General features: G+C 40.7%; 1 protein-coding gene across 1 annotated transcript; it reads left to right on the top strand.

The window, feature by feature from the left end:
* Window positions 1-185: 185 nt before the first annotated feature.
* dctn4 (dynactin 4) lies at window positions 186-13,173 on the top strand. Its single transcript, XM_060886611.1, has 13 exons — window positions 186-371; window positions 1,292-1,362; window positions 1,963-2,141; window positions 2,356-2,399; window positions 2,523-2,630; window positions 7,002-7,075; window positions 7,560-7,672; window positions 7,809-7,918; window positions 8,034-8,107; window positions 8,617-8,671; window positions 9,944-10,051; window positions 10,254-10,351; window positions 12,313-13,173. Exons 1-13 carry the CDS (start codon window positions 237-239, stop codon window positions 12,524-12,526), a joined length of 1,383 nt encoding a protein of 460 aa, XP_060742594.1. The 5' UTR covers window positions 186-236; the 3' UTR covers window positions 12,527-13,173.
* The last annotated feature ends 7,261 nt before the right edge of the window (window positions 13,174-20,434 follow it).

Raw genomic sequence — 20,434 nt, 5'->3', positions numbered from 1 at the left:
ACTTCAGTTCTTCCTTTCCCACTCTACTGCCAGCAGGAGGCGGTATTGAGTCAAGTATATAAGTAGAACAAATTCTGTGCGAGGATTGGCTAGTCCTGTCTCTCAACTCCAAGCTTATTCGACAAACCTCCTGTCAGTAAAAACGACTAGCCGATCGTAAAGCAGGAGGCGGGGCTTATCGCAATACGGGTGGGAAAGATAATTCTGCGAGAGGAAACAAGCGCCATTGTGCAGACATGGCGTCTCTCCTGCAGCCTGACAGAGTGATTTATCTGGTGCGCGGAGAGAAGAAGATCCGCGCTCCGCTCTCTCAGCTCTATTTCTGCCGATACTGCAGCGAGCTGCGCTCTTTAGAGTGCGTGTCACACGAAGTGAGTATCATCTCCACCTTCTTTCTCACACAACAATTTAACGGACGCGATGGACGCCTAATACGGGTGAATTATATCATCTAGTATAGCATTTGCCCGCCTACATTTCAGTCTATCCTAATGTGCCGATTGGCTACGTCACATGTCAATCATGCGCATTGTTGAAATCTCCGGATTCTATTGGTCGGCTGAGGTATCTGTTTTGCTGTTTTTTTCAATGGGCGTTCATTAGCATAGCTTGCTTAGCTAGTTAGACGGTTATCGAAGTGACATTTGGTGAAATTAGTTCGGCGATATTTTGTCATATTGTTTTGTTAATATAGTGAACGTTATATTTATTTTGTAATATTGTCTGATACATGGTGTATTTTATATCCATTTAAGCACCTTTTACTGGTTAGCTATCCGCTTAGCTAAAGTGTGATGTGGCTAAACATCACCACACCCGTCTAATTCATATATACTACATTTATTTATAATTTATACATTATATAAATTATACAGTCTATATACATATAATATATAAAAATATTATTATTAACACATTAAAGTATTACTATTATTATTATTATTATTATTATTATTAACATATTATTATTATTATTATTATTATTATTATTTTGAGATGTTAAAGTATTGTTATTTTTTATTATTAATATTATTAACACATTAAAGTATTATTGTTATTATAATAATAATAATAACAATAATAATAATAATTATTATTAATACATTAAATTATTATTATTATTACCATATTAAAGTAATGATTTGTTGTGTATTTTAAATTTAATTTTAATGCCCTTTTTATTTTTAATATTCTATTTTTAATTTTAGTTTCTTGTGCTGTTCATGAATGTGTGTGTGTGTGTGTGTGTGTGTGTGTGTGTGTGTGTGTGTGTGTGTGTGTGTGATTTCAGGTTGACTCTCATTACTGCCCCAGTTGTTTGGAGAGCATGCCATCAGCTGAGGCAAAGCTCAAGAAGAACCGGTAATGTAACATTTTATTATTTTTTTATTATTTTTATTTTTTATTACTTTTAAGCTGAGCAATAAGAGTAATGTGTTATATGTGAGGAAAACTAAGAAAACACTTCAGAATCAAGTTTTGAACGCAGTAAACTTCCCTGAATCGATTTCACTTTTGGTGAAATCTACTGAAATCTACTGAAATCTACTGACCGTAAAAACAATCTCCAGTGAAGGGAAATATTAAAGCTACAACACACAGAAAACCTGTACGATTGTGTGCTTCAGGCTTTTTTGGTAACAGTCTGTGGATGAACCACGTGTGTGTGTGTGTGTGTGTGTGTGTGTGTGTGTGTGTGTGTGTGTGTGTGTGTGTGTGTGTGTGTGTGTGTGGTGGTCAGGGACACACACTTCTGGCTAAATAGCATATGATCTTTAAAAATACTGAAAGCGCAGGAAGTTAAAAAGCAGTAATAACGTCGAAGGTTTTATATCCAATGACGCGTACACAAATTTCAAACATTTGAATATTATTGGATAAACCTGGATAACATTAACACACACGTATATGTTGCTGAACACCTGAGCCACTGCTCTGTTTTTTTTTCCCTTAAACTTCCAGATGTGCGAATTGTTTCGACTGCCCGTGCTGTATGCACACTCTGTCCACGCGAGCCACCAACATCCCAACGCCGCTTCCCGACGATCCGACCAAAACCACCATGAAGAAGGCTTATTACCTCGCCTGTGGCTTTTGCCGCTGGACGTCGCGTGACGTTGGCATGGCGGACAAGTCTGTGGGTGAGTAGCTGCTCTTTATTCTCCTTCTCCTACATGATGGTCAGGTGTAGAGCATCTGAGCATCTCTCCTGTTAAACATGTAAAGAGACGTTATGTAAATGAAGCTTGGAAGGAAGAAACCCAGACATCAGACATTAATGTTAAAGCTTTATTCATCCTGTATGCTGTAAATATGCTGTGTGTGTGTGTGTGTGTGTGTGTGTGTGATTTGTAGCCAGTGGAGGATGGCAGGAACCAGAGAATCCTTACACTCAGAGGGTTAGTGATTCCTTCAGCATCGCAGTGAAGATCTTCATCTTTGTTTATACCTTATTTCTGTTTTGTTGATGTTACATCCTGAACACAACGTTGTCTGTGTCTCTGCACACGTCGCCTCCTCAGATCAATAAACTGATCGAGTATTATCAGCACCTGGCCCAGAAAGAGAAGCTGGAGAGAGACAGAAAGAAACTGGCTCGAAGACGTCCGTTCATGCCTCAGGCCTTCTCGGTATGTACACACACACACGCTCACACATGTAAAACACACACACACACACACGCTCACACATGTAAAACACATACACGCTCACACATGTAAAACACACACACACACACGCTCACACATGTAAAACACACACACACACGCTCACACATGTAAAACACACACACACGCTCACACATGTAAAACACACACACACACACACGCTCACACATGTAAAACACACACATACACGCTCACACATGTAAAACACACACACATACACGCTCACACATGTAAAACACACACACATACACGCTCACACATGTAAAACACACACACATACACGCTCACACATGTAAAACACACACACATACACGCTCACACATGTAAAACACACACACATACACGCTCACACATGTAAAACACACACACATACACGCTCACACATGTAAAACACACACACATACACGCTCACACATGTAAAACACACACACATACACGCTCACACATGTAAAACACACACACATACACGCTCACACATGTAAAACACACACACATACACGCTCACACATGTAAAACACACACACACACACGCTCACACATGTAAAACACACACACGCTCACACATGTAAAACACACACACACCCACACACGCTCACACTTGTAAAACACACACACACACACACGCGCTCACACATGTAAAACACACACTCACACATGTAAAACACACTCACACATGTAAAACACACACACACTCACACATGTAAAACACACACACACTCACACATGTAAAACACACACACTCACACATGTAAAACACACACACTCACACATGTAAAACACACACTCACACATGTAAAACACACACTCACACATGTAAAACACACACTCACACATGTAAAACACACTCACACATGTAAAGCACACACACGTAAAGCACACACACATACACACACTTGCATGTAAAACACACACACGTAAAGCACACACACACTTAAAACACACACACACACACCTACATGTAAAACACACACACACTTGCATGTAAAACACACACACAAACACAGTCATTAATTATCTGCCAAGACTATCTACAAGTGAATTCGTCACCTCTCTTTACCTCGTCACCTGCTAAGCAGTTCATGGCCTTTCATTTGCATACTTGAACTCGACTGGCTATTATATTTTATGACACCACAACACTTGACTTCTTAGTGATATTTTCACCTTTTTTTAATACAATAAAACTTCTATTTATTTATTTATAGCAAATATATTTTTGAACTGTCTTTATACTAATTCGTCCCCCCAAAAATTCACATTTAAAGTGACTACCTGGCTAATTTCCCACGGCTAACTCCTACACGTTCACAATTCTTTCTGTTTCGATCTTTTCATGTAAAACTGCTTTAACTGCTGTAACTGTTTTCCTTTACAGAATCTTTCTGCGCACACTAACGACTTCTAACCCTTTCGTGCGGGAAATGTTTATACTCTTATTCGAGTTCTGTAGTTTGTTTGTTTTTTTTTCTTTAAAATGGCATGAAATATAAATGTCGATACCGTTTAAATATAAAATGTTAATAGGTTTGAAATTATTCTGTGTATTCTGGATATACACAATATCGACAGTTTTGGGGAGAAAAACCCACTTAAAATAATAATTAGAAAATTATATATATATATATATATATATATATATATATATATATATACAGTTGAGGCCAAAATTATTAGCCCCCCAGGAATTTTGGAACATTTTCCTAAAGATCTTTCCAATGTTTGCAGCATTGATAAAACTTGATATAATCAAACATTCGCCAGTGCTATTTAGTAGCTTTTGGTACATTTTGGAATATAAAATACATTTTTAGGCTTGCTTTATAATCAAATATAGTGAAAATGGGGTGGTCAAAAATATTAGCCCCTTGTGAATATTTGCTTTCAAAACACACCCAATTAATCAATCAGCTTTCAAAACACACCTAATTAATCAATCAGCTTTCAAACCACACCTGTGCAGTCAATTGGCTTCCTAACAACACCTGGGCATTCAATCAGCATTAAAGGACTCCAAGGAACAGGGCACTTGAACACATTATTGGGAGAGACTACTTTTACTCACCATGCCAAAGACAAAGGAAATCAGTCTTGAGCTCAGAAAGAAGATAGTGGAGGCTCATGATAAGGGGGAAGGCTATACTGCCATTTCCAAGCTTTTCACAGTGTCTAGAACCGCCGTACGTTGCATCATTGCCAAGTACAAGGAGACAAATTCTGTAAGAAACAAACCTGGGCGTGGTCGTAAGCGCAAGATTTCAAGAACCCTGGAGAGGAAAATAGTCAGAGATATCAGCAAGATGCCCCAGACATCTGCCAAGATGATTGTTGCTGACCTGGCCTCTTCTGGAGTTGATGTTTCAAGGAACACAGTTGTGAGGGCTCTTCATCGTGGTGGGCTTCAGGGCCATCGTCCCAGAAGAACCCCTTTACTCAAACAGCGGCACATCACAGCTAGACTGAGGTTTGCCCGTGAACATTTGAAAGGTAAAGATGAGTTTTGGGAGTCTGTGCTTTGGTCTGATGAGACTAAACTGGAACTGTTTGGGCACATGGATGTTGCTTATGTTTGGCGAAGAAAGGGTGAGGCCTTCAACCCTAAGAACACAGTTCCCACAGTTAAACATGGTGGTGGGAGCATCATGCTGTGGGGCTGTTTTGCAGCTTCAGGCACAGGGAGCCTTGTTCGGGTGCATGGCATCATGAAAAAAGAAAATTATGTTGACATTTTGAGGGATAATATGCAGAAATCTGCTCGTAGTCTAGCCTTAGGTCGTCGCTGGGTCTTCCAACAAGACAATGACCCAAAGCATACATCGAAATTGGTCCAACAGTTCCTGAAGGATACCAAAACAAAGGTCCTGGAGTGGCCCGCACAGAGCCCAGACCTCAATCCTATTGAGAATCTGTGGCGAGTGCTCAAAGTGAATGTCCATGCTCGGAAACCACGTAATTTGGACCAGCTGGAGCAATTTGCAATGGAAGAATGGGCTAAAATCCCTCAGGAAACCTGTGCCAACCTAGTAAAGAACTACTCTAAGAGGTTGTTGTCAGTTGTGGCTCAGAAAGGGTTCACTATTGACTATTAATGACCGGGGGCTAATAATTTTGGACGTTTCATTTTTGCCCTTTCTTGTTTCAACTCACTATTTCAATTAAATATCCTAATCAAACTTAGTGGAGATTTTGTCTTTGTTATTTTGGAAACAAACACACTATAAAACACTTGTTGTTAATGGTCATTTCCATGGAGAAATCAAGAGTTTTGTCTAATTTCATAAGGGGGCTAATAATTTTGGCCTCAACTGTATATATTTGTATATTTGTATATTTTATCAATATACATATTAAATAATTAATGTATTTATTTTATTTTTTTTTGTAAAAGATTTTGAGAACAACAAATCACTTAGAGTTTCAGTGTTTCACATTAATTTACAAAAATTTTATATTTTTCTTAAATTATGTCCCTGAGAGTGGATACAATGCGTGACTGGGGCTGACGTTGTTGTTGTTGTTGTTATTATTATTATTATTATTATTATTATTATTAATTTAATTATTTAATTATTTAATTATTATTATTATTAGTTTATTATTATTATTATTATTATTATTATTATTATTATTATTATTATTATTATTATTATTATTATTATTGCTGTTAAAGCAGGGTCTCTGACATTAACCTGCATGTCTGTGTGATTTTTATAATCTAATCTGCTCTTCCTGTTCATTTCTAACCCTGTTAATCTCCAGCATGATTTGAATTACAGGGATTTAATGAAAGTCTCCCGTGTTGCTGCCTGCGCTGAAGTTTTACCTACTTCTTTTCTCTTGTCTCCTCTCTTTCTTTGCTTGCGCTCGTCGATTTTTTGGTTTGCACCTCCACCACCACCACCTCCTCCTTCACTTCCACCTCCTTTTTCCTAGCAACACACCATTCACGTTGTGGTGAGTGGCACTTCTTCACACCTCCGACTCCAACACTCTGCACTCGCTCGCTGTTTAAAGTCGAAAAGACGTCTTTCGGTCTTTCTGTTTTTGGGTTCAGAGCCGATCAGGCGCTTCTGTGATCACATGAGTCTTTAAATAACAACCTTTAGGGTATAACATCACGCTGTGTCAGAGGGAGATGTGATGGGATTAGTGGGCAAATAAGAGCAAGACTCATGATAAAGACATGATAAAGTGAGGCTTTAGGTTAACACGCTACTGTTAAGGCTTTGTTTTGTTTCTTTCTTTCTTTAATTATTTGTTGTTTGACAGATTAGATTTTTTTTGTGCTGTGAGTGATTAGTTTGGTCTGACGGTGGTTTGTTTGTGTTGTGTGTAAAGGAGAAGTACGGCTTGGGTACACGGCTCCAGAGGCAGAGGTCCGGAGCTCCCATCAGCGCCCTCTACGGCCTCTCGTGAGTATTCCTTATCATCACTAGACCAGAAAGCTGGAAATAACAGCAGCAGGTATTAAATCAACATCATAACCACAATTGTACCAAAAAATTAAACAAAACTCTAATTTAAAACCTTAACTTGGGCCTAACAAAAAAATCTCTTTAACAAAAAATAAGCAAAAAATAATTTATTTTATTTTATTTTTTTTTCATTATTCGATTTATGTAAATGTATATGAGAATAAATCTGTTAAATTAAGCTGTGGCCTATGCATATAGCATGCAAATGATGAACTGATGGGCGGGGCTTATGAGTAACCACAGGTTTTAACATTGTATGATGGTTTAAAGAGTCAGACACGGGTTTGTTCATTACTGAGTAAAAGGCAGCTTGTGTGTCTGGTCATGTGACCTTTCAGAGAAGATACTTCAGGATATTCAGCTGTTTGTGAGAGGATGCATTCCCAGCATTAAATGTTTTTGTGTGTGTGTCCTAATGCAGTCTGAAGGAAGGCGAGGAGCAGAAGGAGGTCAGTATTGAACCAGCTCAGGCTCTAGATGAGGTGGAGCCCCTACCTGATGACTATTACACACGGCCTGTTAACCTGACCGATGGTGCGTCTCACACACGTGCACGCTGTTTTATTTCCGCTTATGTAAAGATCACTAAAGTTGTCTTAGCATGTCAGTGCTTTTCTGAGACAGTTTTGTGTGTGTGTGTTTGTGTGCCTGTGTGTGTGTGTGTGTGCAGTGACGACGCTTCGCCAGAGGTTGCTTCAGCCCGACTTTCAGCCTGCAGGAGCGTCTCAGCTTCACCCCAAACATAAGCACTTGCTGATGAAGCGCTCGCTACGCTGCAGAGTTCGTATCTAACACACAGACACGCTCACATACACACACACACACACACACACGCGCGATCATGACCACATGCAGCTTTATTCAGTTCTCTTAACGCTTTTGCTTTGTTTGTCAGAAATGTGAGCACAACCTGAGTAAACCCGAGTTCAACCCGACCTCCATCAAGTTTAAAATCCAGCTGGTGGCCGTGTGAGTAAACCACAGTGTCTCCTCCACACACAGCACAGTCACAAGTTTCTGATGATGATGATGATGATGATGATGATGATGATGATGATGGTGGTGTGTGTGTGTCTGTGTCTCTGTGTGTCTCTTTGTGTGTGTCTGTGTGTCTGTGTCTGTGTGTGTGTCTGTGTCTCTGTGTGTCTCTGTGTGTGTGTCTCTTTGTGTGTCTGTGTGTGTCTGTGTGTGTCTGTGTGTGTGTCTGTGTGTGTGTCTCTTTGTGTGTCTCTGTCTGTGTGTGTCTCTGTCTGTGTGTGTCTCTGTCTGTGTGTGTCTCTTTGTGTGTGTGTCTCTTTGTGTGTGTGTCTCTTTGTGTGTGTGTCTCTTTGTGTGTGTGTCTCTTTGTGTGTGTGTCTCTTTGTGTGTGTGTCTCTTTGTGTGTGTGTCTCTTTGTGTGTCTGTGTGTGTGTCTCTGTCTGTGTGTGTCTCTTTGTGTGTCTCTGTGTGTGTGTGTGTGTGTGTGTGTGTGTGTGTAGGAGCTACATCCCTGAAGTGAGGATCATGTCTATTCCAAACCTGCGTCACATGAAGGCAAGTGTTCCTCCTGCTCCTACAACTGGCCTCACTATGTTTAAGATTAAACACTGGATGAGGTTTAAACTGAGGCCTTTATTTACTTTACTTGATAATTTAATAGTTGTGTAAGTTATAGTATTGTGTAGTATTATAATAATAATAATAATAATAATAATAATAATAATATCTGTAAGCAGCGATTCAGGGTGCCAAGCACTTTCTGGCTTCACCCTTTATCAGCAGAGGAAGACCAGAAGCCAGTGAGACCTTCAGAACTCACAGATCTAGTAGATTTAAAGGCCACAAACAACTCTTACAACTCTACAATTTAGTTTAGGGACAAAACACCCACGTTTTAAATAAATAAATAAATAAATAAATAAACACAAGCAAATGAGAAAAAAAAAAGGAGCAAGTTTTGTTCTGTATTTAAATGGCTGACTTTTAATTTGGCTGATCACACATTCTTCACCCTGGTGAGGTCACCAAACCTTCCCAGGAATCAGGATGGAGTAGTAATTATGATTAGATGTTCGTAGACGATTCAGAGGTTGTGAGCAGATTTACGAATTAGTGGTAATAGTAGAGGGCACGGTGGCTTAGTGGTTAGCACGTTCTCCTCACACCTCCAGGGTTGGGGGTTCGATTCCCGCCTCCACCTTGTGTGTGTGGAGTTTGCATGTTCTCCGCGTGCCTCGGGGGTTTCCTCTGGGTACTCTGGTTTCCTCCCCCGGTCCAAAGACATGCATGGTAGGTTGATTGGCATCTCTGGAAAATTGTCTGTAGTGTGTGAGTGTGTGAGTGAATGAGAGTGTGTGTGTGCCCTGTGATGGGTTGGCACTCCGTCCAGGGTGTATCCTGCCTTGATGCCCGATGACCCCTGAGATAGGCACAGGCTCCCCGTGACCCGAGGTAGTTCGGATAAGTGGTAGAAGATAAATGAATGAATGAATGAATGGTAGTAGTAATTATGTGTAGCGCCACCTGGAGGAGATTTAGACCATAAGTCTTGAGTCCCTTACAGAATAGTCATTTATTCCATCTTAAATCTGTAGCTGTCTTTACAAACGATATATACAAATGTTTGTCTGACTGGACGTTATTGTCTAGTAACGTCTTAAAAACGTCATGTTGACGTGTGAACGTTTTAAATCCTATTGTGTTCGTGTGGTTTTAGAATTCAGGAAATAATCGTGATTTTGATTCTTTCATGTTCTAATCATGACATTTGTTCTTTTTTCCTGTAACTGAAGTTTTTTTCTCTCTCCTGCTTGTTCTTGCTAACAGGAGTCTCAGGTGCTGCTGACCCTGACTAACCCTGTGGAGAGCATCACTCACGTCAGCCTGTTCACCTGTGAGGAAGGAGATCCTGATGACATCAACAGCACAGCTAAGGTACACACACTATTGTAGGATTTGGTATTACAAGCGAATGTTTTTCAGTACTTTTCAGTGTGTTAACATTTGTTCAGGTGATCAAGTTCTATTAGTGTATAATAGCAGATATGGAATGGGATTTTGTCTGTTGAGTGTGTGGTATAAACACAGGTCATGGGCTAACCTTTGTGTGTGTGTGTGTGTGTGTGTGTGTGTGTAGGTGTTAGTGCCAGCAAAAGAGCTTGTTCTGGCAGGGAAAGATGCAGCAGCTGAATATGACGAGCTGGCCGAGCCACAGGACTTCCAGGACGACCCGGAGTAAGAGGACACAGTTTAAAATCTGTTTTTCACCGTTATTCACTCTGTAAAAGGTTAAAGGTGCGTTAGGTTAAAGGTGCGTTAGGTTAAAGGTGCGTTAGGTTAAAGGTACATTAGGTTAAAGGTGCGTTAGGTTAAAGGTACATTAGGTTAAAGGTGCGTTAGGTTAAAGGTACATTATCTTAAAGGTACATTTAGGTTAAAGGTACATTAGGTTAAAGGTGCGTTAGGTTAAAGGTGCGTTAGGTTAAAGGTACATTAGGTTAAAGGTACATTAGGTTAAAGGTGCGTTAGGTTAAAGGTACATTAGGTTAAAGGTACATTAGGTTAAAGGTACATTAGGTTAAAGGTACATTAGGTTAAAGGTACGTTAGGTTAAAGGTACGTTAGGTTAAAGGTGCGTTAGGTTAAAGGTGCGTTAGGTTAAAGGTGCATTAGGTTAAAGGTACATTAGGTTAAAGGTGCATTAGGTTAAAGGTGCGTTAGGTTAAAGGTACATTAGGTTAAAGGTGCGTTAGGTTAAAGGTGCGTTAGGTTAAAGGTACATTAGGTTAAAGGTACATTAGGTTAAAGGTGCGTTAGGTTAAAGGTGCGTTAGGTTAAAGGTACATTATCTTAAAGGTACATTAGGTTAAAGGTACATTAGGTTAAAGGTACATTATCTTAAAGGTACATTAGGTTAAAGGTGCGTTAGGTTAAAGGTGCGTTAGGTTAAAGGTGCGTTAGGTTAAAGGTGCGTTAGGTTAAAGGTACATTAGGTTAAAGGTGCGTTAGGTTAAAGGTACATTAGGTTAAAGGTACATTAGGTTAAAGGTGCGTTAGGTTAAAGGTGCGTTAGGTTAAAGGTGCGTTAGGTTAAAGGTACATTAGGTTAAAGGTACATTAGGTTAAAGGTGCGTTAGGTTAAAGGTGCGTTAGGTTAAAGGTGCGTTAGGTTAAAGGTACATTAGGTTAAAGGTGCGTTAGGTTAAAGGTGCGTTAGGTTAAAGGTGCGTTAGGTTAAAGGTGCGTTAGGTTAAAGGTGCGTTAGGTTAAAGGTGCGTTAGGTTAAAGGTACATTAGGTTAAAGGTACATTAGGTTAAAGGTACATTAGGTTAAAGGTGCGTTAGGTTAAAGGTGCATTAGGTTAAAGGTGCATTAGGTTAAAGGTACATTAGGTTAAAGGTGCGTTAGGTTAAAGGTGCGTTAGGTTAAAGGTACATTAGGTTAAAGGTACATTTAGGTTAAAGGTACATTTAGGTTAAAGGTACATTTAGGTTAAAGGTACATTTAGGTTAAAGGTACATTAGGTTAAAGGTACATTAGGTTAAAGGTACATTTAGGTTAAAGGTACATTTAGGTTAAAGGTACATTAGGTTAAAGGTGCGTTAGGTTAAAGGTGCATTAGGTTAAAGGTACATTTAGGTTAAAGGTACATTAGGTTATTTCTCAGCTCTGGTTAAGTGTCTGGCTGAAGCTCTACTAAATATTAGAAATTTTCCTGTTGTATCTTTTAAAGGAACTGCTTTTATTTTAGTTCTCACTCAGTGATGTTCCTGATTCTCTCTCAGTGATGTTACATGGGATCTGCAAAAATAAATAAACATATGATAACTCTGTGGTTAAGTATTTAAGGTCTCTCTCTCTCTCTCTCTCTCTCTCTCTCTCTCTCTCTCTCTCTCTCTTTCCCTTCCTCTCTCTCTCTCTCTCTCTCTCCTCTCTCTCTCTCTCTCCTCTCTTCTCTTCTCTCTCTCTCTCTCCTCTCCTCTCTTCTCTCTCTCTCTCCTCTCTCTCTCTCTTCCTCTCTTTCTCTCTCCTCTCTCTCTCTCTCTCTCTCTCTCTCCTCTCCTCTCTCTTCTCTCTCTCTTCCTCTCTTTCTCTCTCCTCTCTCTCTCTCTCTCTCTCTCCCTTCCTCTCTCTCTCTCTCTCTCTCTCTCTCTCTCTCTCTCTCTCTCTTTCTCTCTCTCTCTCGTCCCCACAGTGTGGTAGCCTTCCGGAAGTCCAACAAGATCGGGTTCTTCATCAAAGTGATCCCTCAGTACGAGGACGGAGACGTCACCGTGTCCTTCAAGATGCGTCACGACTTCCGCAACCTGGCGGCTCCCATCAAACCGAGCGAGGAAGGAGAACCTGCAGTAGAGCTCATCTGGCTCACACACCACGTAGAGCTCAGCCTGGGGCCACTCGCAGCCTGACCACACACACACACACACAATCATTATCATCTAACCAGACCAAACAACCGCACCAGGATAACACACACACACACACACGCACCCAGAAAGTCATGAGTAGTAATAGCAGGATCCTTCACACACACGCCAACACGACGAGGGTAACATACACACATACCCAGAAAGTCATGAGTAGTAATAGCAGGATGAAACCCAACTCACCAATCCTACACACACACACACACACACACACACACATCACATACATTTCATACACACACTTTTTCCATATTCTTCTGCATGCTGTCATAGACCTGCTGAGCTGTAACTGAGTAGCTCCTCCTCTTCCTCTGCCGCTGCTCTCGTGTCACTGTTCTCTCTCACTCCAGCTCTCTCTGATGTTCCGTAGATGGATCGTTGCTTTTAGTCTGGAGATATCTCCTGAGTACTAACGTGGTCATCGGTGGTCAATAACAAACCGTATTAACTCATACCGTGGACAACTAGCGTATAAACCCAGTGCAGATTTTCAGTGTATTAATTCTCTGCTACAATGTGAAGGCTGATACGACACGTGTAGAAACCGTACTGATGTCCCAGTGTTCTAGTAAAGAGCTTTAAATTAAAAGACATTGCAGTTAACTAATAAAAGTCTGATATTAAGAAAATGTTGCATGTATTATTTATTACTGTACTCTCAATGTCCACCTCACACACGCAGGAGTGCATTCTGGGATGCTATTTTCTGTTCACTATGGATGTACAGAGTGGTTATTTGAGTTACTTTTGTCGTCCATATCACCAGCCACGTTATTAGGGACACATACATACATTAGCACTGTGCAGACTCGGCCCAGACGTTGTAATTACGGGGTGTGTGCAGTGTTTTATCTCACGCACACTTCAAAATATGTCAGTATTTTAAATATATACTAAAATATGAACCGTGAAAAGTGAACCGGTGGCTTAGAGGTTAGCACGTTCACCTCACACCTCCAGGGTTGGGGGTTCGATTCCCGACTCCGCCTTGTGTGTGTGGAGTTTGCATGTTCTCCCCGTGCCTCGGGGGTTTCCTCCAGGTACTCCGGTTTCCTCCCCCGGTCCAAAGACATGCATGGTAGGTTGATTGGCATCTCTGGAAAATTGTCCGTAGTGTGTGATTGTATGAGTGAATGAGAGTGTGTGTGTGCCCTGCGATGGGTTGGCACTCCGTCCAGGGTGTATCCTGCCTTCATGCCCGATGACACCTGAGATAGGCACAGGCTCCCCGTGACCCGAGGTAGTTCGGATAAGCGGTAGAAGATGAGTGAGTGAATGAGTGTGATTGTGGAATTTATTTATTTATCTAACACAAATCAATTAGTTGTTAGTTAGAATTGTGTGTAATACACGCTGCCACTAGGTGGTGCTATTGCTTTACATGATCTGTAAAGAAGTCTGTTGGTTTAGATTAGAAACTCAGAAGCCTCCTCTGATTCAGAACACACTCAATAAGCCTGCAACATGATATAATCTTGATTATATTTGTAAAAGATTGACCTAACAAGATATAATAATGGATGTTTGGTACCACCCTCTTCTTAGGATGAACCATAATGACTTTGTTAGCAATATTACAGTAATATTTTTGTATTATGTCTATTAAAGTCGATGACTAGGAGAGCTGAAGAGAGAAAAAGATTATTTTTTGTTGTTGTTGAAAAGGAGGAAAGAAGATTGTGTGTGTGAGACGTGGCGTCACCAATTTAAAAACAAAACACTGATGACAAAACAGGAAACAGAAAAACATTTTTTTTTTTAAATACAAACAGAGAGGAAAAGTACAATAGGGAGGAAAATTCTTGTAGATAGAGATCTCTAGTGTCTGTGCTTTTTATCATTCAGACTGTACCTTTAAGTTTACCAAACAGATAAAGTGTCTCCACTTGTGTACCGATTCTGATTATATAGCTTGGGGAAGAAAAAAAAACCCAACAATTCTGATTAGGTGGAATGTTGTAAACGAGTTCAGTTAGCAATGTCACAAAATATCTTCTAGCTCTGGAGAGCATCAATCCATCAACCCTTGGAGTTTAGAAGCTTAAAGGTCAGATGTTACAACATTACAATTTTAACCAAAATTAGGGAAATTGCACCTTTTGGCCCAAACAAAAGGATTGTCCATCATCTCGTCTGATTAGCAGGAAATTTCAGGGTTCTCAGGAGAGCGTGACTTTTTGAGCTCCCGGAATATAATCAAATGGTTTACATGCCAGAATTCAGTCAAAATGAATCAGTCTAAAAATGAAATCTGAGCTTGTTCATGCAGCAGCCAAGTTCTCCATCGCTGAGCAGACAGAACGTTTTCTAAAAGGTATTTGTGCAGACGTTGGATTCAGACACGGGTGTTAATGCTAACACTCCAGGCATTTCTATCTACGGTTCATCGAGCCTGGATCAGCAAGCGTATGATAGGTGCAGGACTTGGACCTGTGCTCAAAAAAACACTGACCCTGGACCTGGACCTCATCAGGACAAGACTCTAAAATGTATGAGATTTAAACATGTTCAGAGCTCATGTAGAAAAAGAAGCAGCTGGGTTGCTTCAACCCAGGGTCATTTCATACCGAACAGCTCGTACTGAATAGCTTATACCGAACAGCTTGTAGTGAACAGCTCATACTTAACAGCTCGTTCTGAAATGCTTATACCGAATAGCTTATACCAAACAGCTCGTAGTGAACAGCTCATACCAAACAGCTCGTACTTAACAGCTCGTTCTGAAAAGCTTATACTGAATAGCTTATACTGAACAGCTCGTACTTCACAGCTCGTACTGAATAGCTTATGCTGAATAGCTTATACCGAACAGCTTGTAGTGAACAGCTCATACTTAACAGCTCGTACTGAAAAGCTTATACTGAATAGCTTATGCTGAAAAGCTCCTACTGAATAGCATATAATAAATAGCTCATACTGAACAGCTTATAACGAACAGCTCGTGCTTCACAGCTCGTACTGAATAGCATATACCGAACAGCTCGTACCAACAGCTCGTACTTAACAGCTTGTACTGAATAGCTTATACCGAACAGCTTATACTGAACAGCTCATAATAAAATGACTCTTCGTGAATAGCTTATATTGAACAGCTCATACTAAACAGCTTTTACTGTGTTTGTTTGTGTGTTTTTTTTATAATGAACAGCCACTCACTCACTCACTCACTCACTCACTCACTCACTCACTTACTTTCATTTAGAACTTTCAGAACAATATGTTGATGGATAATGTGAGAAAATAAAAATTAAATATTTGGCAGTTTTACCTCTGAATATATGAATTATTATGGGATTGTCTTTGAACAGTGGATCTTATAAGATTTATATTTATCTTATTTGATAAGAAGACTGCAATACAATCCAAACTTTATATACAATACAAACTTTATATAACATCATTTATTACTGGCTGGGAGAAAGAACATACACAGGTGTAGATTCATGTAGAGTTATTTATATCCATTTCAAGTCTCGCCAAGTGCAGGATTAGTAACCAAGTGTTTTAGAAAAAGAAAAACATTTTAGTTTAAAACTCTTAGCCAAGCTCCTGCAATACATCTGTGTGAAACACTGTCGCTAAGTGAGATGTATATGTGAAAAGGAAACGTGAATAAGAGTGCGTGTTTGGATGAGGTTGTTTGCAGCTCTTAATAAGCCTGGCATAAGATGAATCCTGTGAACCTGATTTTTCAAGGCCTGAGAGTGCAGTCGGTTGCCAAGTCCTAAAGATTCGTGTGTGGAAAGAGAGCTGTTTCCGTTTCCATGCGTGACTAAGTGGAGAAAATAAGAGCCTTTGGATGTGGAGTTATTCTAGATTTGGTTAAAGTGTGGTAGTACATCAGGCCCAGCTGTGGCATGTTTCTGATCATGACTTTAATGACTCAATACTCCTTTTATTCACTTTGTTTCTCAATCACTTTATTTCACACAGTGATTATGCACAACTGTATTTACACAGGAAGTAATCAGTGAAATGGACATAATAAGGAAGCAAACGGCTTGCCAGGATCTTCTGCTGCTTGAGAATAAATCTACACCATCTCTCTTGTTAGGCCTTGGGGGTGGTGGTGGTGGTAACAGTGGTGCCATGAGCAACTAAACACAAGTTTGTTTTAACGCTTTAAACTCTTTACCTTATATGAAGTCAATCAGTCAATACATTTACCTCTTATTTTAAAAATTATGGAACACAGTAATGGCACAAGGGGCACGGTGGCTTAGCACGTTCTCCTCACACCTCCAGGGTTGTGGGTTCGATTCCCACCTCCACCTTGTGTGTGTGGAGTTTGCATGTTCTCCCCGTGCCTCGGGGGTTTCCTCCGGGTACTCCGGTTTCCTCCCCCGGTCCAAAGACATGCATGGTAGGTTGATTGGCATCTCTGGAAAATTGCCCGTAGTGTGTGATTGCGTGAGTGAATGAGAGTGTGTGTGTGCCCTGCGATGGGTTGGCACTCCGTCCAGGGTGTATCCTGCCTTGATGCCCGATGACGCCTGAGATAGGCACAGGCTCCCCGTGACCCGAGGTAGTTCGGATAAGCGGTAGAAGATGAATGAGTGAGAGAGTGAGTGAGTAAGTAATGGAACACAGTATTGGAAGTTTGTCTCTAATATATTTTAGTAAACACTTCTCTGCCTAGTTGCTAAGAATAATTGTAGAATTTTAGCTCTGCACATCTGGGGTTGGGGTTTGATTCTTGCCTCCCTCTTTTGTGTGAAGTTTGCTCATCTTCCCCAAGCTTCAGAGGATTGCGCTGAGTTCTCCTGTTTGCATTTCCAGTCAAAAAGTCATGTTTGTAGAGTGACTGGCATCTCTAAACGGTCCATAGTGTGTGACTGTGTCCTGTAATGGGTTGGTCCAGGGGGTCCCCTGCCTTTTACCACGAGTTGCCTGGATAGGCTCCAGTCTCCCTGTAACACTGTCTACAACACAAAAATGGATGGCTCATGATTTAAAATTCCAGTTACAGAGAATATCTTAGATACAAAGGCTTAGATAAGCAACTAATGTGAATGAATGAACTGATACAAAGCTCACTCTGCATCCACATTATTTCAAGTTCCAGTTCCAAGGTTGCAGGTAAAAATTCTGCATTCAGTATTTGGGCGGCGTTGCATACAGCCGGACTAAATAAAACGTCATTCAAGAGCGTTGTTCAAGATGGCCGCCGTCCATAACGTGTCAGTGTTTACCTATATGCGGACATATTGTTCTTGTTGGAACGATATCACCACATCGGCAAGTGTGACATCACTGAAGAGACTTTGTGTGAGAGACTTGTGTGCATCACTTGTTAGCTACATTAGACTTGTTGAGCCAGTGCCAAATATACCTGATACCAATTTATGTCTTGACTGACTCATTAGATTTGGACTTTTCTTTAAACATGATCATTTTCTGAGGGTCTAAAATTCAATTATCGACCTATAGGTTGATTTCAGCTGATTTTTGAGCATAATGGCTGATCACAAGGACAGTTTAGTAGCTCTGAAGTAGTCTTGCTGTTTCTGCTCTTCTCTCCTCTGGAATAACACGTGTCATTTATTACCTCAAACACTGTTGATATATAATGTGCCAGAACTCTGTGTGCATCTACGCGAGGATGGAGGATAAAAGAGCGTCTCGCTTTATTACAGGCCTGTGGAAGGTCCTGTTTGTACAGCAGGCGGGTTTATTGCGCTCTGAGAGGGTCATAATGGAGACGATTCTCTCTCACGTGGCTCCTCTACCTCGTGCTCCTCTGCTTCACTGTGCAAACAGCTGAAGGTCTGTTATTATTCGGTGAGGTCAGACCTTTGGGCTGTCTGTCATTTTTGCTTCTTTGCCTAAAAGTATGGACACAGAGATGGTGTGTGTGTGTGTGTGTGTGTGTGTGTGTGTGTGTGTGTGTGTAGTTACTGCACCCCCTGAGGCTTTGGAAAGACTTTACCACTGAACCGTGAAGCTTTCTGGGTGACTTCAAGTGCAAGTTTGGGGCAAAACAGCATTCCTGCTCGTGCTATTTTTCACCATAATGAAACCATGCCTGAAATGTTTTGATGATCTCCACCTGAAGGGAGACAATTTAATGAATAAAAGTCTTTGAAGTGTCTCCCGCTAACCTCTTCCACATCCCGATTTCTCTTAATTGGATTAATGGGTTTCTTTGTAAACAGACTGAAAACAAAATGTGCTTTCATGTAGAAAATGTTTTCTTTTATTTTCCATGTCTCTGATGTCCTCGTATTGTTTTTACCTTTAGCTGGAGCGCATGAAGAATTCCTCATTAAATCATAGGACGCCAGGAGTCTGGACCGGGACTCGATGACATCACCTCTGAATATGTCAGTAAATCCTGTTCTGGTTTCCCCATTACTCAAGAGTGAGACAAAATCCACACAGTGCTACATTCAACGCACATATCAGAGCTGGTGTTAAGTTCTGAAATGTCTGGATTACTGATTAAGCACCGACACTGGAAGGTTACATTGGCTGAATTATTAAATTTTTCTCTACGAAACAGACTAAAGAGCCTCCCGATAGCTGAATGATCATGAGTTATGCGGTTACGTCTGGATCGGGTTTGTTTTTACTGTTGAATTTAGGAGTCTGATTGATTACACACAACATACATTTAGGAAAAGACAGTAAACCCTGGCTCGGTGTTGAATTGATTTACATTTACATTTGGTCATTTGGCAGACTCAGTTATCCAGAGCGACTTAGAACACATGCAATCGTCTGAAGGTGCAGTGATATGAAGTACCTAGAGAATCTGTAAGGATTTATAAACTGAAAAAAATAACCTAATGCTAAGAAGCAAAAGTGCTAGTGTGTTATAAAGGGTGTACAGATGAGAGAATTTTGTGAGAGAGTTTGTGACCAGGTGAGCAGAAGAATTCTGAATGTTTTTTAGAAGGAAAACCAGAGGATAGAGCTTAACAAGATTTACTGAAAATAAGTATAATGAGAGTTTGTGGTTGTTATCTCATCTTCTACCGCTTATATCTCAGGCGTCATCGGGCATCAAGGCAGGATACACCCTGGACAGAGTGCCAACTCATCGCAGGGCACACACACACACACACACACTCATACACTAGGGACAATTTTCCAGAGATGCCAATCAACCTACCATGCATGTCTTTGGACCGGGAGAGGAAACCGGAGTACCCAGAGGTAAGAACATAAGAAACCGGGAGAACATGCAAACTCCACACACACAAGGCGGAGGCGGGAATCGAACCCCGACCCTGGAGGTGTGAGGCAAACGTGCTAACCACTAAGCCACCGCGCCCCCCTGGTTGTTATCTTAAGGCTAGAATACTGCAAATTGATCCTGGCTGGTCTTCTCCGGCACACCACCCGACCCATGTTACTGATCCATAATGCACCTGCATGATTGTGCTTAATTTCTTCAAGCTCTCTGACATCTTTCTCTTCCTACACTGCCTTCCTGTAGCTACCTGCATTAGATTTTAAACGTTTGCCTACAACTCTAAAAACAGACACCCATCTAAGTGAAAGTACTACTGAACCTTCTACTGACAACAGGTTCCTTAAAAGCCTTTAGCAGGGCCTGGTTTGCCAAAAATGGACCGACCATCAGTGCCCTGCTGATCCTAATCACCGTCTCCTCTGCACCATTTACTTTAAGATATGGCTTGATTTGTCTCACATGCTTCAAGACTCCTCTGTTCTGGTATTCAGGTGGTTATTTCCTGCCTATTTGTCAAACACTTTACTGGACACTAATAAAAAACCTTGACTTGTATTGTTTTTGCTGCTATACTATGCCTTTCTAACAGGGTTTTAGTTTGATGGGATCCTTTGACCCTGGTTGATTCGTACCAGCATGAGGATGTGTTTCTGATGGACGTTTCTGTAAGGAATGCAGAATGTGGTGGTTAA

This window comes from Tachysurus vachellii, chromosome 14 (genome assembly GCF_030014155.1).
Source record: "Tachysurus vachellii isolate PV-2020 chromosome 14, HZAU_Pvac_v1, whole genome shotgun sequence".
Lineage (NCBI taxonomy): Eukaryota > Metazoa > Chordata > Actinopteri > Siluriformes > Bagridae > Tachysurus > Tachysurus vachellii.
This window is presented reverse-complemented; position numbering and strand designations above follow the sequence as displayed.